The sequence below is a fragment of the Hippocampus zosterae genome, chromosome 8, assembly GCF_025434085.1.
Source record: "Hippocampus zosterae strain Florida chromosome 8, ASM2543408v3, whole genome shotgun sequence".
In the NCBI taxonomy this organism is placed as follows: Eukaryota; Metazoa; Chordata; class Actinopteri; order Syngnathiformes; family Syngnathidae; genus Hippocampus; species Hippocampus zosterae.
Window position 1 is genome coordinate 24,353,483 of NC_067458.1, and position 22,493 is coordinate 24,375,975.

Consider the following 22,493-nt stretch of genomic DNA (forward strand, 5'->3'; position numbering starts at 1 on the left):
TCCCGGGCCAGAGCTCGCCCGCCGCTCCTCTTCAAACGACGTTTCGTCGACGTGGAGGCACGGCTCGTGTGCGTGATTTGTCTCGATCGTTTCATTAACAACACTGTGACGGGATGTATGGAGATGCCACACTTTGCCCACAAATCTCAGCAGCGGTGAGCTCCTTTTATTCGGATTGTTTTCAACCGCGGACGTTTGGCCTGACTCCCGATGCGGTTCTCCTCCTGAGAGGGTGAGCCAACGATTCCTTCTCGAGAGTCCAAAGAGAAGCAGTCTTTTCGCAAAAGGGGTCGCGAGCAGGCGGCCTTTCAGGCGAGCGTGGGCGGGATGCGGCGCCACAAACCTCCACACAGGCAGTTTTTGATCCAGCGCTGCTCCCACTGCTTCATCGCGTTGCTGTTGTTGGGCGAGCGAAGCATCGTCACGCAGCCGCACCTGCAAGGAGCCGCCGGCCGTGAGGCGGGTCCGCCCTCTCGGGGGCTCCGTCTCGCTTCCCGTGCACTCACCTGGTGCAGGCCTTGCTCTCCTCCGTGGGACAAACGCCCATGTGGACGCATCGGAGGTTGTCTGTCCTCTGGCAGCCGACGCTCCTGACGCGGGTGCGCACACACACAAAAAAGCCCGTTCAAAAGACGCGCCGCCGTGACTTTTCTTTTGCCGGTCCCGGTTTTGGCACGCGCTTACCTGGCGAGGCCGTCCGACGAGGCGAGCGCCGCCGTTTTGCCAAACTGCAAGCGAATGGGCTGCTTGCCCTGCAGCTTGACGATGACGCCGTCGTTGACGGGGAGCCAATCCATGCAAGGCACCAGCAGCTGACTGGGGAGCAGGCAGCACTCGTCAATCAGGCTCTCGTCGGGGTCCTGGGGGGGGGCGTCGTCCCGGCCTGCCGCGTGCAAGTGCAAGCGACGCGTTAAGACGTCTTGGGACGAATTGCCAATTCCTTCCTTCTTCGGTGCCCCGGAAAATAAACGTGCACGTAGGCGAATCAAACACAAAGATGGATTTTGTGACTTGTTTTGAAGACGCCAAAAACTGCCTCAAACCACAAAGGACCGACGACGTTATGCCCGCGGTTATGAGGCGAAGATGAAAAGATGCTCTTCATTCCTCCGGTGCGAGCTTTGCGTTTGCAGATATGGATAGTACGCGCTCTTCTCCCGAAGCCTTTCTATAGCTCGGTGGTGGCAGCGTCTGCTGGTCAGGCGGCATCTCGGGATGCCCGGGACAGAAAGAGACTGGAGCGACTGGTCGGGAGGGCCAGTTCTGTTCCCCGGTGGGCGACAGGAGGATGCTAGCTAAGCTCAAAGCTATGACGGACAGGCCATGCCACCCCCTCCAGCCAGAGACTGTTCCACCCGCGCTGCTAAAAAACATGCGTGAAAACCTGCAAGCGGTGGAAATAGCACTGCCACCTTACACTGTGTTTTCTATGCTATTGCTAATTTATCATACTGTATTCTACAAGTATATTGCTAATGCTTTATTTTATATTGCACTTATAATCGCACTGTGTACAGTTCAATATAAAAGAAACGCCGTGTGCAATGAAACACTTCACCCCCCGCCCTCGAAAATTTTGCTGCTGTCGACTGCAAATTTCCCCAGTGTGGGACAAATCAAGGTTGTCGTCTCAGTTGTTGGGCACGCCCGGTCTATCGGATGCGGCAACGGTTCTGAAGAGCGAGCCGCGTCCTTTCCTACCGGTGAGAACGGCTGCGCGAAATGACAAATCCGTCGTCAATGAATTTGATCAAGGATGACTGATCACGCGCCTCTCGTCACAAGTTGCATGTCACCAGCGGGACAGATGCGCTTTGCTTTCGGGCCCTCTGCTGCTGCGGTGCGAGGAGGCCGCAGAGAAGAGGGAGGGACGGACGGACGGACAGAAGGCGGCGATGGGTTCTTACAAGTCAGCCACAGCTTGGTGAGCAGGCGGAAGAGCAGCTGCAAACTGTCCTGGCTGTCCGACGTGGCCGTAAAGGTGGGAAGGCAGCCGGGCTTCAGCAGACCCCAGATCCGGATCATCACCAGCATCTCCCGCAGCATTCCCAGAGAGGTGCCGTCCCGCATGAAGCCGAAACCGGGCCGCACCACCGAACCCTGGACAAGACGCGGCGAGTCAGCGCGTCGGCTGAGGGCTGGGCTCGGGGCCCGCGCCGCTCACCTGGTTGGGCAGATTGGCCAGCAGATAGAGGACAAAGTCGCCCACCCACTGGATGAGCTGCTGAAGCGACTGCAGCGGGGCCCCGTCCAACACAAACTCCTCCGTCTTCAGGTTGATCATCACCTTGTCGATGTCTGCCGACACAGCGTCAGCCAACCTTGCTCACCGGCGCGCGGCTGCGCGCGCGAGCGCCGCCTCACCCGAGTCCACGTTCTTGGCGCAGAAGTCGCTCAGGCGGTCTCCGGGACTTTTGTCCAGGGTGTGGAGCGCGTGGGGCCGAAGGAGAGACTTGAGGGTGGAGCTGATGGCGATGAGCAGCAGTTTGGCGTGGAAGTCGCAGGCCCGCGCCGCCGTGGCCGTCGACAGTTTGCACAGCGACGCCTTGACCGCCACGATGCGCGTGGCCAGGACCTGCGGCGCCAAGCGCGGTACGGTTCACGCGGGGCCGGCGCGAGCGCGCAAATCAAGAGCGCGTGGCGACGCCACCCCACCTGCTGCAGGGCCTGGTTTTGCCTCATGTACTCCTCGTGGAGTTTGTCCACCAGGTTGTGGACCATGCTGGGCTGCACGTGCAGGAGGACGTCCCACCAGTCGTAGCCCGTCACCATGCAGTACTCCAGCAAGAACAGCAGGTGGCGCAGCGTGGTGTTCATCTCCAGCACTTGACCCATAGAGGGCGACACTCGCAGCATGTGCAGCTGAGGACAGAGCGCGTGTGACCAGCTTAGCGGCGGCAACCGACCGAAGCCGCGAAAGCGCTTGAGTCGCGCTTTCGCCCCACAGAAACAAAAGCATCCGACTGGCGCCTCTCCGCAAATGTCTGTAACTCCCCCCCCGCCCTGCCCCCGCAAAATATCGCGTTCGGATTCCGCAGAGACGTGCGCGGTTACCTTCCCGTGGTTGTCAACTCCGGCCAAGGCCAGCGAGGTCCAGGAAAACTGCAAGGCCTTGAAATGGAGGCCGGGCGCCCCCGTTCGTTGGCGCTTGACCGCCGACTCCTCTCCCGGCCGCTGGCCCGCCCCGGCGGCGGCCGAGCCGTAGAAGACGCCCATGGTGTGGAGCGACAGGCGGTGGAGGATCTGGATGGTGCCGTCGTGGAAGGCCAGAGCCAGACCTGAAGGCGCACGGCAGCGGCGCTCAGCCGCGGTGGCGACGCAACTCCCGACAGCCGCCGGAGGCCCACCTTACCCAGTCCGGGGCAGAACTTGGTGTCCGACGCCACCTTCAGGTCAGTGTTGGAGATGGAAATGGGCAGTTTGGGAAGGGCGATGGCCGACACTCTTTCCAGGTCACCGGTGGTGGTCAGGATCCTCCACTTCAAGATGGTGGGTTGCTTTTCGCCCACTGGAAGGTCAAAAGTCAAAAGGCCACCACGAGGCCCGGACCGAAGGTCCCACACGTGTGTTTGGGACTCACCGACTGGCGATCGGTGCTGGAAGATGTTGTTGACGGGGAGCCCCTCCTTCCTCAGCGACCAACACTCCACGATGCTCCCGCTCTGGTTGGACGCACACAGCAGAACCTGAAGCGCACACAACCGACACGGCGGGTCAACTGCTGACGCGTGCGCGCGCCACCAAACCTTGAGGGAGAAAGATGGAAGGGCTCCGGGCTCAACCTTGACCGTTTGCCACTTGAGAAAATGGCGCCAAAGCCGACCCGGTCGAGTTTCGGGTGTGGGGGGGGGGAGTGCAAGGTTGCTCTTTTCGGCGTCTGTACGGTAGCCGGCGGGTAGGGATGGCTTTGCGGCCAAAGCTCGGAGCCGCCACTCCAACGCCGCGATGGCTGCCTGCGCGCCTCTCTCCGCCAGCAGGCCGTTGCTTTTTGCGGCGGTCTCACACGGCTGACGGGAATCCTGCCCGCGGGACCGTTTCATTTGCCGAGTCCGAGGGGCCATCCCGCGGCCGTTCCAGTTTCAAGTCTTCCGCACGTGGCTCTCGTGCCGGACAGGGGGAGACCGACCGGCTCACGGTCCCTCTGCCTTTTCGGAATCGAACATTTTCTTGGGCGGCTGGCAAAGTTCAAACTTGGGCGGCTGGCAAAGTTCAAACTTGGGCGGCGAGACTCCCCGACGCAAACCCTTGTCAAATGGAGCCGACGTCCGCGGCGAAACCGTCCATCGAGGTTTCACGGCCGCGGTGCCGCGCTGAACGCCGGTCCCGTCCGCTCGTCTGTGCTCCTCGACATCTAACCGATGGATTAACTGGAAGGCTGGCGCCGGCGAATAGTTTGACCAAATCTTACTCGAACAATTGTTCCTTTGATGAATCCGAGCCGACAATGGGATTTGCCATTCAAGTGGATTCCAAAGTCAATCAAATCAGCAATTGTTCATTCAATGATTAGCGTTGTCCCTCGGTGATGAAACAAAAGCACATGAAGCACAATGATGTAAAACGCCGCGAGAGACAGGGCTGTCCTCGGCAAAAATCAAAAGCCTCTAGTCAATTTCCGATCGTGCTTCCGTGCCTACGTGACGTGCACTTGCACGATATTCCCTCAAACGGCTGCCTCGCGGGGTTGCAGATGTGGATGACACGCAAAGAGGATCCGTCCGCTTCCATGAAGGACGAGCGAAATGGCAGAGTGTCTCGATACCGAAACCGCAGATTCGGACCATCGAAAATGAAACGACGGTTCAACGCCGCAAATCGATTCTCAACATAGCTGCCGATGAATCCGAGACGACGTATTCGCGGGCTCGTCGGCGCCTAGCCGGCCCCGCCCTTTTCTATCGCATTGCATAATTGCCGCGGGCCGGACGGGCACGTTGCGGAAGCGAAAGACGCCCGTGGAGTCGGCACGCTCGGGTACCTGCTCGGAGTTCTCTCTGGTCAGGAACTTGAGGTGCGTTACGGCGGGGTACTTGTCCCGCCTCAGCGGGTCCGTCGTGCAGCGCAGGAACAAGGAGGGGAGCAGCTCGGTGTCGATACGGCACTTCTCGCTCACCACGCTCACCACCACCTGCGCACGCACGCGCGCACGTCAGCCGCCGTAGGCGCGGGCGGCCGCGGGCGACCTCGGCGCCGCACCTTGTAAAACTGGACGGGCGAAGAGCTGCTGCCGTCGGTGGCGGCGACCACGATGTTGCCGCCTCCCGTGAAGGCGATGTCGGCCAGCGCCACGCGCCCTCGCAGGCGGCACAGACACTCGCTGGCCGTCAGCAGAGCGCCGCCGGCTTTGAGCAGCGACACGGTGACCAGACCGCTCACCGTCACCGCCAGCCAGCCCTCCATCGGCTTGCCGCCGAACAGCGTCAAAGATGGCGAGAACTTGACCCGGGAGAACTTCTCGCCAAAGTTTGTCGAGCCCGACTGCAAACAAACAGGCCGCGCTTCATTCACGGCGGCGGCGGCGGCGGCGTCAACGGCGCCGGCGGGGTGAGGCGGATACCATCTCCACGTGCAGAGCCAGTTTGACGCCGTTGTGCAACCAACTCAGTGCCACGATGGGATCTCCCTCCACAGAACTGCTCAGAACACTCTGCCAATTGTTGACCAGGTGTTCCGACATGGACCAGCACTTGATGTGGCCATCGCCGTCCGCCGACAGCAACCTGGAGCCTGGGAAGCCAACCGAGAGCTGTTCAAACGGGCGCGGCCGCCTTTTGGATGTTCTCGCCAATCGACGGCCCCGCTGCTACTTTCACCCAAATTGGAAGGTGCTTTTGGACCCAATTTTCTTTGTTTAAAAAAAAAAAAAAAAAAAAAAACTACAACAACACAACACTCCCTTTCCCTGGAGCCCATCAGTCGATTTGGGGAAATTCTTGCTGGGTTGATGTACTAAGTCAGGATGAAGCAGGCCTTCCAAGCGGTGACTGTCAGTGTTAGGAAACCTTGTGGCACTGCAAATTCCCCCGATTGAAAAGTTACCAAGGGATTTACAGTGGTCGTTTTGGGGAATTATTTACAGTTATGTACCCCCCCTCCCCGAGTCAAAATGACCAATCATCCGACCGCACTCGGCTTTTGGACAGGAAACGCGTTGTTGCAAATGACTCGTTGTCGTTTGTCACCAGACCTGACTGGTCCCACTCCAGACAAGAAATGACCTCGGCGTGGCCTGAGCTGATAGAGTACACGTCCCAGGGATGCTCCGTGTCCATGATGTGGATCATGTGACTGACATCTGCAACACATCAAACCATCAGAAGAATAACAGTACCGGCAAAGGCCCAAAGACAGACGGACCAAGGCACCGGCGGCTTTCGAGGAAGAACCTGCACACCTGGCTCGCCGCCGCCGTTGTCGTCGTTCTTCAGGTCGGTGGTGAAGGCCACCAGGTTTCTGCAGGACCAGGAGCAGACCAGGGGGACGGAGGGGCAGTGGGTGCTTTTGGGGCGCCTCTCCCAGTCGCACACGTACGCCAACTCCATGCTCGGAGCCTCTCCCCTCCGACAGCAGCGACAAGCAAGACGTCAAAGATGTTTCCGGCAAATTTAACGCCTGCCACACACTCGCAAATGCATGAAAAGGCCAAGATGGGCGCTCCAATTCCATTTGCACTCCTACGTACGTCGCCGCGCGCAAATCAACAAATCACATCCGCGCGTCACCTGAGCTGGGCTCTCAGTAGCACTTTCAGGGGTGTCCAAAGTCGGTCCTCGCGGGCCGCTGTCCTGCCTGTTTTCCAGCTCTGCCAGGAGCAACGCACCTGATTCAAATCATCAGGAACGTTCCAATGCTGCTTCAGAGCTGATCACCTGAATCAGGTGTGTTGCAGGAGGGAGAGCTGGAAAACGGTCAGGAAAGTGGCCCTCCAGGCCCGGAGCTGGACATGTCTGCCTTATTTGAAGCGTCCAGTCATCAACCTATTATTTCTTTGACGAATACGCCAATTCTCAACCCTTATTAAGCCAAGGCACGCCTTTTCAATTTGAAAGATCTCACGGAGCACCACCAAAGAATCTCACAAAAAGTGGATACGCGCCAATGATGTACTTTCTGCCATCTAAAACAAGTTCGTTTACTCGTTGTCTCTGTCACTAAAAATTGCTGGCAAAGATAAATGAACAACTACGTTCTCTGTCCTTCATGTCTTCTTCTGATCATACCGCACCCCTGCAAGTCTTCCTTCGTGGGAACACAAAGAGATGTGGTCCAGAAGTTATAGACTACAAAAGGTCTTGACCAAATAAAATATACAATCAATGTTCTGATTAACGAGGCGCGGTATATGAAATAAGGCGTCTGTTGGGCGAAATTATGAAAAAGAGAAAATGCGTGAGGCAAAGCATCAAAAAGTAGTAGACGCCGAAGACAAGCTCATTCATTCTGTCAACTTACTTCTGTTTCAGATTTCAGCGGCGTCGATAACGAGAACCTAAACACGTCCCTCACTTTGGACAATTACCCGATGAACAAACGAATATTATTCAACTCGATGACCACAATTTGTTGCATCGCCAAAGACAACACGAAACAAATCCATTTTAGCATTGTAGCCACGGACTTGTAGCTCACGGCGCGAACAAAGTGCTCAGGACCCCAAAGGCCACATTGGCGGCCTTTGATCTGCCTGAATGAAATTGCAATTGATTGACATATTACGGCGCACCAGCGTATTCTGATATTGATATGAACCCAGGAAAATCTACATGTAATATACATAGGAATTTAAATCACATCATTCTAATATATAGATTAGAGTAAAGACGGATATTGTGGAATGACAAAAACAGATTAGAGAGAGAGAGAGAATGTGTGTCTAAGGTGTGTGTTTGTGTGTGTGTGTGTGCGTGCGTGCGCGTGCGTGTGTGTGTGTTCGTGTACTTCCGGTTATTCCCGTAGTTCCGAACTGTAGCTTTAGCCGTCAGTTGAATTCGCCGTTCCGAATTTTTTGGAATTTAAGCGTCTCCAATGCGGTTCCGGTGTCTCCGATCACCCACGCCAGCACCTCGGCAGTTTAGTCGCGAAGCGGACTTGCTCGACTTGTTTCCGTCGCTACGTGGAGCTAACAAGGGCTAAGCTAAAATAAGCTAAGCGTGCTAGCCAACGAGCCTGCGTTTGACTGAATTTGCTCGTCCGTTTCAGTCTTTCGGTGAAAGCATCGAGAGGAAATCTCAAGCATGGAATCCAACGGTAGCTGTCACTAACAGGTGGGTGGCCGTGGAGACTTCGTGCAACGTCGTCGTCATTGCTTTTGTTTGGTGGACCTAGCCTGAAGATGAGACAAGATCCAGGCCCCAACTGGTTCCACCATACTCTGATCTGATTCGAACCCAAACTTGGCACGAGAACAAACACGAGCAGGCGTCATGTGATTAGTTTGCATCGGTCACCGAAAGAATGTCTGACTTCGGACCATCTGACAACATTGTTGTGATCAGTTGCCGTGCTCGCGTTTACTCGTGTTGCCCTGTCTCTGTGATAGACCGAAGACGACGCGAAGAGTGTAACTTGAAGCCATGCCAACCTAGAATCAGCCTCTGCAGTACCCCACCCCCCACCCCCTACCCCTCCCCCGTTGAGCGACCATGTCTGAGAACCAGCCCAACAACAATGTCCCACCAAACAACAACAACAACATGGGGCCCAACAGGATCCGGAACCCCAACATCAACCAGAACCCCCTCATCAACGTTCGAGACCGCCTCTTCCACGCGCTCTTTTTCAAGATGGCTGTCACTTATGCCCGCCTCTTCCCGCCATCGTTCAGGAGGGTCTTTGAGTTCTTCGTGCTGCTCAAGGTGCTTTTCGCCGTCTTCTTGTGCATGAAAACAAACATTTGGCAGCTTGCGACCATGTTGACGTGTACTTGAGCAAGATACGGAAGCGTAATTTGCTCCCGGCGGAGCTGGCAGGAGCCTCCCCTTGGTGTATGATTGCGGGCGTGAATGCCCAGACTCCGCGAAGGGCTCGGGCCACCGTGCGGTGCGCCATGTAAGCGGACGCCTTTTGGCATTTGGTTCATATAACGTCAGTTGAGACAGAAGTGAAGAATCGATGCGAGGCAGGCTTCAAATTAGAGCCGCCACTAACCGTTGTTTTCAAAAGCCCGCGGGCGGGAGCTGCCGCCACCGCGCCCTCCTGCGGCGTCTCGGGGCTCGGAAGCAACTCCGTTTGAAAGCCAGTCGCCATTTGGGATGGACAAAGTGTCCTCGGCGGCGACGGAAGCTGTTGTCACTCAAGCGGTCCTTCTTCTGAATGCGTGTGCCGGTGCTCATCAGGCGCTCTTCGTCCTCTTCATCCTGGCCTACATCCACATCGCCTTCTCTCGCTCGCCCATCAACTGTCTGGAGGGCGTGAGGGAGCGCTGGCCTCGTGACGGCATCCTGCGCGTGGAGATCCAGAGGAACTCCAGCCGGCCGCCCGTCTTCCTGCAGTTCTACGACTCGCAGGAGGGCGGAGGAGGAGGAGGAGGACCCGTCGCCGGGCTCAGTCTGGCAGCGCTGCAAGAGGAAGAGGAGGACGAAGAGGAAGAGATGACGCTGGACACCTTTGACAACAGCTCGGTGCAGGTGAGGAGAAGGTCAAGGTCCTCGGCCCCACTCAAGATACGCAGGCTTACATCTGATCCCCAAAATGTCCCGCCGACAGTTTGAACTGGACACGGAGCCCCATCTGAAGCTGCCCGGGATCGGACAAGCGGGCGAGGGTGCGGCGGGAGGCGGGGCCAACGACAGTCGGGACCTTTCCTTCAGTCACATGGCTAAAGGTAGGCGGCGGCGGTGGCGTAACGGGCCGCCGCAGCCCGCCGCCGCTCGTCGTGACGCGCGCTGCTTTCATCTTGCAGCCTGGCCTCAGGAGGAGTACATGGTGGAATATTCTCTGGAGTACGGCTTCCTGCGTCTGTCTCACAGCACGCGGCAGAGACTCAACATCCCCGTCATGGTCGTCACCCTGGGTAAGGCGTCATCCGCGGACAGCCCCGCCGGAAGCGGCCTGAGGCCGGACGCCGTTTTGCCTTTCAGATCCCACCAAGGACGAGTGTTTCGGCGACGGCTTCAGTCGCTTCCTGCTGGACGAGTTTTTAGGCTACGATGACATTCTGATGTCCAGCGTCAAAGCGCTCGCAGAGAACGAGGAGAACAAAGGTGACCGACGGAAGGCGGACTGCGCCGTCGGATGTCGAGAACACGTTACCGCTCATGATGATGATGCGGATGATGATGTGCTGTGTGCTTGTGCCAAGGTTTCCTCAGGAACGTGGTCTCCGGAGAGCATTACCGCTTTGTCAGCATGTGGATGGCCAGAACCTCCTACCTGGCCGCATTTGTCATCATGGTTATCTTCGTAAGCCCTTCCGTACCGCTCCACCCATTTCGCGAGTAGCTGAGTCCACGGCGCTCTATCCTAGTCCGCGGCGGTCCGTCCTCGGCCGTGGCCATCTTATTTTAGTCATTGCGGTCCGTCCTGCACCGTGGCAGTCTATCTCAGTTCTTCCTAATTGTTGCCAGTCCACGGCAATCCATCTTAGATTTTTTCTTTTTTTTTTTGTTTGTTTTTTGCGGAAGGCTGATGAAAGTTTATTTTGAACATCCTAAAGTCTCACATGGGTGAGCCCCAAGATTGCTTTGCCGAGTGTCGTGGGAATCCGCAGTCCATGTTTGTGCTCTTTTTCAGACGCTGTCGGTGTCCATGCTGCTCAGGTATTCTCACCACCAGATCTTCGTCTTCATTGGTGAGAAATACAACTGCATTGAAGCGCGCACACACACACACACGCACGCGGGGCAGTTATTGAGCAAATCCAGATGCGCCTCGAGATAGGAGCTGAATAGATTTTGCGGGTGACGCCAAACATGACATCTCAATCATCTTTTTCCGTTGAATTGACTGGAAATGCCTTTAGTCCGTTTGTGTGATTTTAATCAGGAACTGTCACAGGCAGGCAGCGTGACGCAGAACGTAGGACACAAACAAACTACCTTCTTTGCTTCCGACTGGCTAATATTAGTCCCTCCCCCTTTTTTGCGGGATGGGAGGGGTAGAAGACAAAGCGCATCGTCATCCTCCCAAAAATGGCCAAAGCCGTTTGTTTTTTCCCAGAAAACATGCAAAGCGGAACCAAATCCAGGTGATACACAATCACAAAGTCATGACGAACAAATGGGTGAAGCAAATCATTCGATTTGAGCAGAGGTCAAAAATCCTCTTTCAAACACAACAAACTGGCGAGTCGACATCTCTGAGTCTGAAGCAGTGCAGCGGTCAATGCAAAGTGATGTTTTTTTTTCTCTCTCTCTGTTTGTCGCGTGGCCCATCTCAGTGGACCTCCTTCAGATGTTGGAGATGAACATGACCATCGCCTTTCCGGCCGCCCCCCTTCTCACCGTGATCCTCGCCCTCGTCGGTAAGTTGACTCGCTGTCGTCCTCTGACCTAAAGTCTTGGCCTTCACCCAAAGAGTAGTGCGGTGGGGTCCCCCCCCTCGCGCAATCTAAGAAAAAATTCCCACACACTTGAAAGGCATCGCAACTTCTTGCACCACTTGTGAGGACCTTTTGAAGGTGGTCGACCTTTGGCGACTGTTGAAACGCGCACGCAGGCCGGCTGGCTTCGAGATCTTAGTCCGTCACCCCGGGTTGAGGTCTCCCGTTCAACAGCCACCGGCGCAATTCAACGTCAAAATATTCCGCCCAACCGCATCGTGACAAAAAGTCCACAAGCTTGACGGAGATGGGACATCGGAATGATGAAGCGTGATCGAAAGGGCCGACGCGCCGGTTAACTGCCGCAATGTTCCCGTCGTCGTCAGGTATGGAGGCCATCATGTCGGAATTTTTCAACGACACCACCACGGCCTTTTACATCATCCTCATTGTGTGGTTGGCTGATCAGTACGACGCCATCTGCTGCCACACCAACACCAGCAAGCGCCATTGGCTGAGGTGAGTCTCCCCCCCCACCCCATTGGTGTGTGGTTGTGAGGCTTGGTAAAGCCTTCCTCTTGCTGTTTTTTTGTCTTTCAGGTTCTTCTATTTGTATCACTTTGCCTTCTACGCTTATCATTACCGCTTCAATGGTCAGTACAGCAGCCTGGCGCTGGTCACTTCCTGGCTCTTCATCCAGGTTAGTCGCCACCCTCGGGATCCAGCGCGGGGCCGTACGCCCTCCTCCCGCAGCGCCTCCACCTTCCCGCTTAGCTCTCGGTTTCCCCACTGCCGTTGCTGTCGGAGTCGCGATCGTGGTCGCGTAGAATATTTGGCGGCGCACGTCCCCAAAAAATCTATCCGGGGGGGGCCCAATTGTTTTCTTGGGGATCTTTTCCGAAGACTTGATTAGCCACAATGAAGAATCGGTTTTTATTCTTGAGTTGTGCTGCGTACGCCTCGGCCACCCGGGGAGAGAAGCAGACTGGAGTCGCAGCTCCTCTCGCGCCTTGAATCGTCTTCTTCTGAACGACCCTCGCGCGGGATGAAGAGCGCATGCCCGCGAGCGTTGTGATGCGGCAATTTGTTTTCAGATGTGCCGTGCGGAAAAGGGAACGGCCAAATGCTTTCCTTCTCTTTGTTGAGCGGCCCAAAAGTCGTGTCGTTTGAGCCGTTGGTCAAAAACGCCGTCAAAGGGCTTCGCCAGAGCGCGGTCGCGAGAGCGCGGTCGCGAGACCACGCCGCTCCCGCCAGTAAGCCGCTGTTTGTTCTCGTGGCAGCACTCCATGATCTACTTTTTCCACCACTACGAGCTGCCCGCCATCTTGCAGCAGATCCGCATCCAGGAGATGCTGCTGCACAACCAGCAGGCGAGTCACACCAACCAGACGGCGCTGCAGGACAGCCTCAACAACAACAACGCCACCGCCGGGCCTCAGCCACCGGCGGAGCCCGCCGCCGCCGCCGCCGCCATCGTTCTCCAGCCGCCGCCTGAAAGTCCGGCGCCGTCCTCTGCCGGCGAAGTGCGCTCGGAGCTCAACTGGGTGGCACAGACGGCCGCCATCATTACGGAGGCCCTGGCGTCCTCCGGCCAGGAGGGGGCGGCCGACGTCGGCGATGCAGCTGAGTTCTGGATGGCGGAAAGAGGGGCCGGAGGCGGCCGGGAGGGAGCCGCCGCCGGCGAAGAAAGTCGGCCTTCGGATGACGCGAGTGCCGCCGCCTCGCCATCCCAAACCGACTGCGGAGCGCAACGCAGCTCCTCCCGCACGTCTTGAGGCGGAAGCGAGAAGACGCTTGTCGCAGTCATGCCAAATAATGGGTCACCCGTTGCAGGCTGGGGACGATTCATTGAAATATGAGCATCAATAAACTGAGGGGAGGAACGCCTTGAAATGGTCAAAGGTCAACGTGATGCGCAGTCATCACGGGACGTGCTTTTAGTTGGAACTTGATTGTGAGACAGTGGGCGTGGCCACTTCACTTGTTTCCCACCAAATGACGTCTCAAAGCGCTGTTGAAATTGGATTCAACTCAAATGACTTGTCTTTTCTTCCCCACAACCCGCACTTTGATCTCACTGTCAATCCAAGGCATTGACACCCAACACTAGAACCTGTTCCCCCCACTCGCTGACGTCACCAGATCGTTTGGCCGCTTCCAATGATCGTCGTTCCTTTTGATTTCGAATTTGCATTCGTTCTGGCGTCAACAATTGATCACGTTTCGTCTCAAATGAAGAGCCTTTTATTTTCTGCCAATGGCGCGGCGAGAATTCCCTCTTCCGCGAAACCCGTTCGCACGCCCCTTGCGCGCGCGCTCGCATGCGCGTGTGCCGCTGCGGTGCGCGGGAGCGTGCATCTTCCTCTGCACGACCACTGCGGACAAGACAGACGGCGACCGGCCGGGCGGCTCGTTTCGCTTCTTTTGTCTTCTTGCGTTCAAGGTGAAAGTGAGACGTCTCATCAGGTGAGGCGCGTGCATGCGTGGCGGCGTTTTCATCGCATTTCTTGTCATATTGCACCGTGCGTGCCTGCGCGCGCGCACACCAACGCAAACGGCGGCGTACGCGTTTAAAAGCGGACGTTTCTTAAGAGACGCGAGGGTGAATGTCCGCCCCACCACCATCAACGATCCTCGACGGTAGACCACGCCCCCTCTGACCGCCACCTTTCACTTGCCAAAATGCGCTTGATCTGCCGCCTAGGAAGTGCGAGATGGCGTGTGTCGCGGCACCCGGTCCGGTTTGTCTCCGGATGGGCAACAGAATTGCGCACGTGACACGCGCGGCTCATTTTCATATCGACGGCGAAGGCACTTGGGACGTCGACGTCAATATGACATCAAACGTTGACCTCAAATGATCCCGGTTTGGTCAAAAGTGGAAGTCAACATCCATTTGACTGATGTTGTTTGGACACGGATTCAATATAAAGCTTCTTTGAAATTGCACCCAAATGCTTTTTGTTATTTCATCTGTTTGGGACTTGGACATTGTTTCTGTTCAACTTTCGTGGGAAAACCCCAAAACGACAAATCCCAGTTTTGCAAAGCCAACTGGCTTTATTCGCGGCGATGAGATCGCTCTCGGCTCAGTGGATCTTGATCGGGATTCAAAGTAGATGAAGGTCCTCCGAGATGGAAACGACTTCGATGAAGCCAGCTCTGTTTTCATTTACCGGTCAGCGCCGTCTTTCATGCGCTTGACCTTTCAAAAGAAAAACAAGCAATTCCCTAAAGTCTCTTGGACAGTCTTGTCGAATGCGTTTGCGCGTGTCTGGCGCCGAGCGCAAACAGGCGGCGCCATAGACGCAAATGGCAGCCTCGCTACCTCCAGGCTGTCCGTGTGTGTGCAGGGGGGGCAATTAAAAAAAATCATATTTGGCGAACGTTGAGAAGGAGGTTGTTTTTAAGTGGAGTCACGTTGACGCCACCCGAGAAAGTGAAAAAACGCGAAGCCCCCTCACCACATTGGTCCTTCAACGATGCGCAGACAAACGACAAGTTGAATTCTTGCGGAAAAACAAAGGCTCTCTCGGTGCACGGCGACCACGCGACATCACTCCGCTGCTGAATATCAAAATCCATTTTGACGCGCTCTCGAATTTGGTGGCGGATCCTCTACATCGCGGTCACGTACGGCAGGCGCACCGCCTGTGCCGCGCGCATCGCATCGCGCGCGATGGGTTGCTTGGCGTACACGTCATATGTGACGTCGCGCGCGTATCGGGAATCTTCCAGGAGGATGATGATGATGAGGAGTTCGCCGTCAGACAAGATGAAAAGAAAATGGACCAAGGACAGTGTCACTCTGTTGCCATGCTTCTACTTTGTCGAGGTACTCACACGCGCACGCTGACGCGCAGGCGCAGTTCATGAAGTGAGGTTGTCGCGCAGCTCCCCATCGCGGCGTCGTCCATGGTGTCGCTTTACTTCCTGGAGTTGACGGACGTGCTGCGGCCTCCGCGGCTGGGCTTTCGCTGTCACGACCGCGATCTCAGCAAACCCTACGTGGACGGAGGCCAAGAAATGATTCCGCTGCTCATGTTGCTCAGTCTGGCCTTCGCCGGCCCGGCCGCCTCGGTACCGGACGCCGCCGCCGCCGCGAACGGGCGAGCGTGCCTGTCTTGACCGCCTCCCCCCACCCCCCTTCTTGTGCTCGTGCGCGCCGGCAGATCATGCTAGTGGAGGCCTTCGTCTACTTGCTGCAGTCCCGAACCAAAGCGGAAGGCAGCGTCAACGCGGGAGGCTGCAACTTCAACTCCTTCCTGAGGAGGACCGTCCGCTTTGTGGGTACGAGCCGCGCCGGACGCGCTCGCTGGGCCTTGCGATCAAAACTCGGTGTTGGCCTCGGCGTCCGCTCGGACGCGGACGGCCACTGAGCGCCCGCTTCGGGTCTCGCGTCCCCGTGAGGGATTGACCGTCCACAAAGCCTTCCTTGGTTTTGTCCGGTACGGTCAAGACATGAAATGAAATGTTTGTTGGAAGGCGGTTTACGGAGAGGGCGCTACGATGAATGAACTTTTTCATGAGATTTGGGTCCCGCGTGCGCGGTTGTCCGCTGTGTCTGACGGCCGGGCCGTGCGCGTCAGGCGTGCACGTGTTCGGTCTGTGCGCGACGGCGCTGGTCACCGACGTCATCCAGCTGTCGACGGGCTACCACGCTCCCTTCTTCCTCACCGTGTGCAAGCCCAACTACAGCCACGTCTCCTGCGACGCCAACGCCTACGTCACCAAAGACATTTGCTCCGGACACGATCAGCAGGCCATCGCGGCCGCCAGGTGCGCCGCCGCCGCCGCCGCCGCCGCCGCCTGCGCTTTTCGATCGGCAACCGATCGGTTTTCCTCTCTTGTGTCCGCGCAGGAAAACCTTCCCGTCCCGGCACGCGACTCTGTCCGCTTTTGCCGCGGTGTACGTTTCGGTAAGTCGGACCCAATGTGCGAGTCGCGCGACCCAAAAGCTTTTCCGGGACCGGGCGGTCACCGTCTGTCCCCCGCGACCGCTCCTTTGCGAAGCTTCGCGTGTGCCGTGCGTCCCTCCCCGGCAGATGTATTTCAACTCGGCCGTCTGGGACGGCGCCAAGCTGCTGAAGCCCGTCTTGGTGTTGGCGTTCGCCATCGCCGCCGCGCTGAGCGGCCTGACTCAGATCACGCAGCACCGCAGCCACCCCGTCGATGTCTACGTGGGCTTTGCCGTAGGCGCTTTCATCGCCGCCTACCTGGTGAGCTGCGCCCGTCTTCGGCCGCCGAGGCTTTCGGTGGCCCGAGACGTTTCGAACCGTGTCTTCCTCCGCAGGCTTTTCACGCCGCGGCCAACTTCAAGTCCTCCGACGTCCCTCCGGCCGCGCCCTCCCCGCCGAGCCCGGAGGACCCTTTGCGAGCGTTGACCGAGCGAGGGCACCAGTCGGTCTACAACAAGGGGCCCGCCTCGGCCTCCGAGAGCAACGACGAGATAGCCTCGACCCCGGGGCCCCCCGCGGAAAGCCCGAAGAGGGCCGGCGCGGACGCGGAGCTCGCGGCCCCGCGCGGCCCCACGGCCAAGGAGACCATGCTGACGTTCGGCAACGCTTTACCTCGAAGTGGCGTCGCCGACGGCGACGGAACACCCGCTCCGGTCCAGCCACGCCCGACAGCGCTCGGCGTGCCCTCGGACCCCGTTTCGTCACGGCGTCTGGTGTCGGAATGGAAGCGGGGCTCCGCCGAAATGCGGCTCCAAAGCGCGCGTGACGAGATGGAGCGCGCCGACAGCGGCTCGGAGGCGGGCGTCCGTGACCGAGGTTCTCCCGCCCTCGTCCGCCACCCTTGCAAGCCGACCCCGACTCCTCCCGCGGGCGCCGCGGCCCCGCCCAGACCGCCGCAGATCCCGCAAGCGGGACCGCCTCCGGTTTCCCCCAAGACCTCCTCGGCCCGCGCCAAGTGGTTAGCCATTCGAGAGAAGAGCGGCGCCGAGGCGTCGGGTCGCCTGGCGGCCGGCCAGCCGAGACCGGTTCAGGTGGTAGCCGCGTCCCAGCGGCGAGACCTCCCGCCGTCGCCGTCCTCTGCGGAAAAATCCCCGGAAAGCGCTTCCGCTTGTCGCGGCTCCTCGAGCGCCGCCCCGTGGTCCCCGCGCCGCGGGCCGCCCGCCGAGAAGCGGCATGAAGCCGTCGTCACCGTGGACGCCCGCGCCTCTCGCCACCCCCCGACCCGGAGCCCGCCGAGTCCCTGGGAGTGGGCCGGGCCCGACCCGCGCGACGCCTACCGCCCGCGCAGCCCGCGAGCGGGAGACTCCAGCTTTCGACCCGAGCGAGCCGCCGCCGGAGCTTCTGGACCGTCGCCGCCCCGGACGCAATTGGAGGTGTTGACGGATGCGCAGCGCGAGGAAATGGCCTCGAGACGCAAGACGGCGCCGGTTCTGCTGGAGCAGGACGCTCACCTGACAAACGAGAACCACCTGCGTAGTTTCCGCGGTCGCAGCATGAAGGAGTAGTCGAGTGGCTGACTTGAAAAAGAAAAGAAAAGAAAAAAATGCTCCCATTTTGGAGACAGCGGTGCCTGCGATGGTCGTCGTATCGATTCGTCACGTTTGATTGTAACTGCCCGCTTTCTTGAGCGGTGGGCGGGGCCCCCTGAGTCTCACGGTCTTGGCCGGCGACATCCGTATGTATCGAAAGCCCGATCGTACGTCGACCTCGCCGCCATGTTGGATTTGGACAAGAAAGCCGTCCAAGAAGAGCACAATCGGAATGGTGACAAGTTGAGAACTTTCCGCCTTTGCGCAGGAAGCGTTTTGCCCTCACGACTGACGATGGACTTTTATTCACGACAACGCCCGTCATCCAATACTGGATCACATTCATCCAACGCTTCGGTAAACGTTCAGAGGCGCTCGACGTGCAAATCTTTTCATTTTGACCACACCACCTGCTGATTTTGCGACAAAATGGGAATCTCAAATTTCCCCCGTGAGTGCCGTGATTCCTGCTCGCGCTGCTCCCAATCACCGAATATCCAAGACAAACGCCCGAATCGGTGAACGGTCAACATGAGTTGCGCTGCTTCAGAAAACCTTTGCGTCGCCGGATCCAATTATTCCAGCAAGTCGTTGCAACGTATCGTTCCTGTACCGGCGGCGTGACAAGCGCTAGGCCTAAACACCGAGTTCAAGGTTTAGTGCCGACATGTATCTCGATACCAGAAAGATTTGGAACCGTCACTTGACAAGAACTTGTTTGCTTTTGCTTTCCCAAATGTTGCGGCTTTCCGAAGTTCCGTTTACCGACTTGGTTAAAAAGCGGATACGCCACATCCAATATGGCGACCGCAGCGACGTGTCACCGCAACACGAGGTGGCCGCCGACGCGTGTCGACGGGCCGGAACCGCGTCGGCGACGCGAAGCGCCTCGTGCCTGCGCCGCCGTCCGTTGGAAGAAACCCGTCCCGGCTCCGGCGGCCGTTTGCCACCTTCGCCGCCCCCCGGGGGGGGGGGCTGCGATCCAGCCGTCCGCGCGAGCCCCGCCGGTCACCGGCCACACGGAGACAAACCAACCTTCCTCAGTGATGTCTCGGATGGACGGAACTAGGAAACTCGGCCAAAAAAGGGACTTGCGCTCGCTCGGGGCCAACGTGCAAAAAAAAAAAGTCCACGCGGGTCCGATTGCAAGCTCAGGCAACCTTTGGATGTGACAACGTTTATTGAATGTAAACAAGGGCCGCATGACAAATAAAATGTCTTTCAAATGGAAATGATTTGGGCAATATCAAATCTTTCAAGTATGTGGCGTATGATCTTTCAATCATACTCAATGTATGCGGCGATGGCTGTTTGAAAGTGCTCTATAAATACTGTTGACTTGGCAAAAAGCGATGCAGACGCCGCCTTGTATCCTGTACCTTGAGGCTTGTCACGTCGTATCCATGGAAACGGGGTTGCTGGAGACAAGGAGGATAGTACAAGGAGGATACGTACGTACGTATGCGCGCGCGCACACACAAACACTGGCAATGATTTCTTGCAGATCAAACAAAGTTGCCATGGAAACAAGGACCGCAGCACACGCGCTTTTTCGAAGGGAAGGAACGGATCCGCATTGTGGCAGAGCTTCTTCCTCATCGTCATCATCTTCGCGGGCATCGCCGCGCCTCCCTCGGCGCGCGATGCAGGACTTGATGTGGCCCATGTGCGGGTGTAGGCGCGGTTCCGGATCCCCGGATGCGGTTGCGGGTACGACGCCGGACGCGCTCCCTCCGGCCTCAATGCTGGGGCCGGTTGGCAAAGACGCCCGCCTCCCAGCGCAAAGCCCGTCGGCTTTTATGTCGAATCACTCGGGTTGATTCCACCACCTGCAAACACGTTTGGACAAGAGAGCGATCGCACGCCCCATCCGGAGATTGAGTGGCAACTGCCGTCACGTTTCTGTTGTTGAGAGTTTTGAGCTTCTGCCAGGCTCACCTGGTTGTTGATGTGATCGACGGGCCGGATCCCGGCGTACTGAAAGACAAGGAGAGGGGCAAGTCAGCGGCCGTGCCGGAGAACCTTCTTTGGAACTTTGGAACCTTTCTTTTGAGCCGTCCTCCACCTTGCGTGTCTCTCGTGGCTCCTCGGAGTCCCTCGACGGTGCCCTGGTCGGGCCTTTGGAGGGAGGCGACACCATGAGCGTCACGCGACACGCGACACGCGACACGCGACACGCGTGACCATGTTATGGCCCGGTTATTAAGAGCCGCTTCGCGGAGGACTTTGGTCCGACGCCAGCGCGGTAACTCATTGTCGGCAATTTATGAGCGCCGCGGTCCGATTGCGAATGTCGGCGCGCTAACTGACGTGTCGTGGCCACGCGTGTTTGCGTGAGTCACCGAGGAATTCACCAAATGGACAAACAAGACTCGGGGACGCACCTGAGCGCCGGATGGGCTCGACCTTTGATGCCGGGTGCACCGAAGGAGTTGCGGAGTGGAGGCGGGACTTCCCTCCGGACTCCCCTCCGGACTCCCCTCCGGACTCCCCTCTGGACTCTGCGGACTGTCCGGAGCCCCCGCGCTCTCTGGACTCCCGGAGCTCCCGCTCTCGCCGCAGAGCCTCTTCGATCTCCTTCTCGATGAAATCCGGGGCACTTGAGCGCCAAGAAAGAGTTGCGCTCCGCGACGGGACGTGGCGAGGGGGCGTGGGTGGGGCGGAGGAGCTTTCTTCGGCGTGTCGGTGAGGACAGCAAGGGGGCAAAAGTACCTCCTGGAATTGCTCTTCCGGGGCCTTCGGACTGACGTTGTTCTCGTGGCTCTGGAGCTGAAGAGCGAAGCTCCCGTGGCTCTTCTTCCTTTGGGCCTCGCGAGGACTCGGCAGCGAGCGCACACGCCCGCTTTCAATCTCCAGCAACTGTGAGGATCCGTCGCCGCGCTTCAGGCCTCGCGCGCGTCGGAGCTTTTCCTCGCGTTCTCGAAGCAGGCGGATCTCCTTCTCGATCGGGGTCTCGTCGCCATGGTGGAACTCGGCTCTCCCGCTCGTTGGCGCAACGCTGTCATCGAAGGCGTCTTCGCCGCCGATGGAGCGAGGGCGCGCCTCCGCCGATGAGTTCTCCGCAGCCGGCGAGCCCGGGTCGGCCGGTCCGCCGCTCGGACCCGACGTCCGCTCGTTCTCGACGAAGGTTTCGACTTCACCGCGTGGGGGGCGCGTGGCGTCCTCTTCCTCCATCTTCCGGGACGCGCGTGACCTCCACGGGGGAACGAGGACGTCCCGCCCCCCCCGCTCCAGCTCCAGGAACTGTCGCCGAGCCGCACCGAAGTCGATCCGAGCCCCGTCGATCGCCCCGGGGCCGACGGGGCCGGCTTCCGGCGCGGCGGGGCCGCGGCTGGCGCCGAATCCTCGGGTCGGCGTATTCGTAGGGCGACTCCGATCCGGCTCCTCCGGCGCGGCGAGCCGCTCGCTCGGCTCGAAAGTGGACTTCTTCTTCGGGGCTTGTTTTCGGATGATTTCCCTCCTCAGTCGTCTGTCTTCTTCTTCCCCAAACACGCGACGGCGGCTTTCCGGCCCGACTCGGTACCGTGACTCCGAGTCCCGAAACAGGCGCTGCGGTTTTTTGCCGCCGGCGTAGCTCTGCACTTTAAAGGCCCGGTCTTCCTTCAAGGTCATGAGATGAAGCCGCCGCTGAGGCAGGAGCATCCGCGCCTCAGTCAGCTCGGCTTCCGGACTCACCGGATCTTCCGCGAAGGAGTAGAAGCCGTCGCGAGACCCCGAGCTGCTGCCGGGACTGTCGGGATCCCGCTCGTCGCCGTCGTCCGGCGAAACGGCGAGCGGGCGGGCCCGGAGGTCGTCTTCGCTTCCGCTCGGACCCGTCGTGCCGCGTAGGTCGCGTGGATGCAGTGGGGGGGACAGAGACCTCAGCACCCACCTCTTGGGAGCGTCGTCCATGGCGACGTCGAGCGCGGAAGGAAACGAGGCAAAGTCACGAGATCTTAACGGACGACCGGGGCGACGACGGGTGTCGTTGTCACCATGACTACGGCAAAAGGAGTGACCGGGGTGACGGCAGAGGAGACGTTCCTTCGGCGCCGACGGAGGGGACGCTATGACGACGGCAGCGGCGGCCGGGGACTTCGGCCGCGACCGTTGGCCGCGGCCTCAGTTGACACGTGCGGCCCGGCAGATAAGAAGAGCAAAGAAGCCCCGCCCCCTCTGCCGGCAGCTGATAACGTGTCGCCGAGCCGGCCGAGGTCAGAGTTCGACGCCAAAGGAGCGGCCCGTCGCCGCCGCGATATGAACGCTCGGAGCCGGCGCCGCGTCGATCCGACCGAGCGCCGAGGTGGGAGAAGCGCGAGTCTTACCCGAGCCGAGTTGACCTCCTTGAAGAAAAGCCGAGCGACGACCGCGTGAACTTCACCTTCTCTCCCCCTCGCCTCTGGCTCCGCCCCCTGGCCGAGGCCGTGCCCCCTCCCCGGCGTTTCAATGGCAGCGATCGATACGATTGCCGTTTTTCTGAATGATTGACAGGCGTTGAGTTTCTCCTCTGACTCTTCTCGCTGTCCGCCAACAGCAGAAAGTCGAGCT

The 22,493-nt window shown here is 58.6% G+C and overlaps 4 protein-coding genes across 10 annotated transcripts; 2 read left to right on the forward strand and 2 right to left on the reverse strand.

The window, feature by feature from the left end:
• Positions 1–146: 146 nt before the first annotated feature.
• On the reverse strand, positions 147–7,865 carry med16 (mediator complex subunit 16). Of its 4 annotated transcripts, XM_052074213.1 has the most exons (16): positions 7,453–7,859; positions 6,395–6,553; positions 6,188–6,295; positions 5,558–5,727; positions 5,197–5,478; positions 4,979–5,128; positions 3,581–3,686; positions 3,353–3,508; positions 3,055–3,278; positions 2,656–2,862; positions 2,365–2,575; positions 2,165–2,298; positions 1,908–2,100; positions 685–883; positions 507–590; positions 147–435 (listed from the first exon to the last, which is right to left on the reverse strand). In XM_052074213.1, the coding sequence occupies exons 2-16, from the start codon at positions 6,540–6,542 to the stop codon at positions 309–311; spliced, it is 2,499 nt and encodes an 832-aa protein (XP_051930173.1). In that variant the 5' UTR covers positions 6,543–6,553; positions 7,453–7,859; the 3' UTR covers positions 147–308. The 4 variants fall into 4 exon arrangements, 2 of the variants coding, with proteins under 2 accessions (XP_051930173.1, XP_051930172.1); XM_052074212.1 differs by having other exon boundaries at positions 3,353–3,686; positions 7,453–7,860; XR_007963747.1 differs by lacking the exons at positions 147–435; positions 507–590 and adding an exon at positions 1,702–1,832 and having other exon boundaries at positions 727–883; positions 3,353–3,686; positions 7,453–7,865.
• Positions 7,866–7,908: 43 nt separating this feature from the next.
• On the forward strand, positions 7,909–13,509 carry tmem259 (transmembrane protein 259). Of its 2 annotated transcripts, XM_052074217.1 has the most exons (12): positions 7,909–8,264; positions 8,540–8,855; positions 9,336–9,626; positions 9,706–9,823; positions 9,902–10,012; positions 10,080–10,202; positions 10,301–10,401; positions 10,732–10,789; positions 11,378–11,461; positions 11,866–11,998; positions 12,080–12,179; positions 12,760–13,509. In XM_052074217.1, exons 2-12 carry the CDS (start codon positions 8,643–8,645, stop codon positions 13,252–13,254), a joined length of 1,827 nt encoding a protein of 608 aa, XP_051930177.1. In that variant the 5' UTR covers positions 7,909–8,264; positions 8,540–8,642; the 3' UTR covers positions 13,255–13,509. The 2 variants fall into 2 exon arrangements, with proteins under 2 accessions (XP_051930177.1, XP_051930176.1); XM_052074216.1 differs by having other exon boundaries at positions 9,706–10,012.
• Positions 13,510–13,664: 155 nt separating this feature from the next.
• On the forward strand, positions 13,665–19,198 carry plppr3b (phospholipid phosphatase related 3b). Of its 2 annotated transcripts, XM_052074215.1 has the most exons (8): positions 13,665–13,945; positions 15,218–15,314; positions 15,374–15,559; positions 15,652–15,769; positions 16,069–16,258; positions 16,341–16,398; positions 16,525–16,698; positions 16,773–19,198. In XM_052074215.1, the coding sequence occupies exons 1-8, from the start codon at positions 13,737–13,739 to the stop codon at positions 17,940–17,942; spliced, it is 2,202 nt and encodes a 733-aa protein (XP_051930175.1). In that variant the 5' UTR covers positions 13,665–13,736; the 3' UTR covers positions 17,943–19,198. The 2 variants fall into 2 exon arrangements, with proteins under 2 accessions (XP_051930175.1, XP_051930174.1); XM_052074214.1 differs by having other exon boundaries at positions 16,341–16,698.
• misp (mitotic spindle positioning) lies at positions 19,128–22,345 on the reverse strand. 2 transcript variants are annotated; one of them, XM_052074220.1, is made up of 4 exons: positions 20,351–22,343; positions 20,032–20,084; positions 19,905–19,943; positions 19,128–19,795 (listed from the first exon to the last, which is right to left on the reverse strand). In XM_052074220.1, exons 1-4 carry the CDS (start codon positions 21,855–21,857, stop codon positions 19,706–19,708), a joined length of 1,689 nt encoding a protein of 562 aa, XP_051930180.1. In that variant the 5' UTR covers positions 21,858–22,343; the 3' UTR covers positions 19,128–19,705. The 2 variants fall into 2 exon arrangements, with proteins under 2 accessions (XP_051930180.1, XP_051930179.1); XM_052074219.1 differs by having other exon boundaries at positions 19,128–19,943; positions 20,351–22,345.
• Positions 22,346–22,493: the final 148 nt, after the last annotated feature.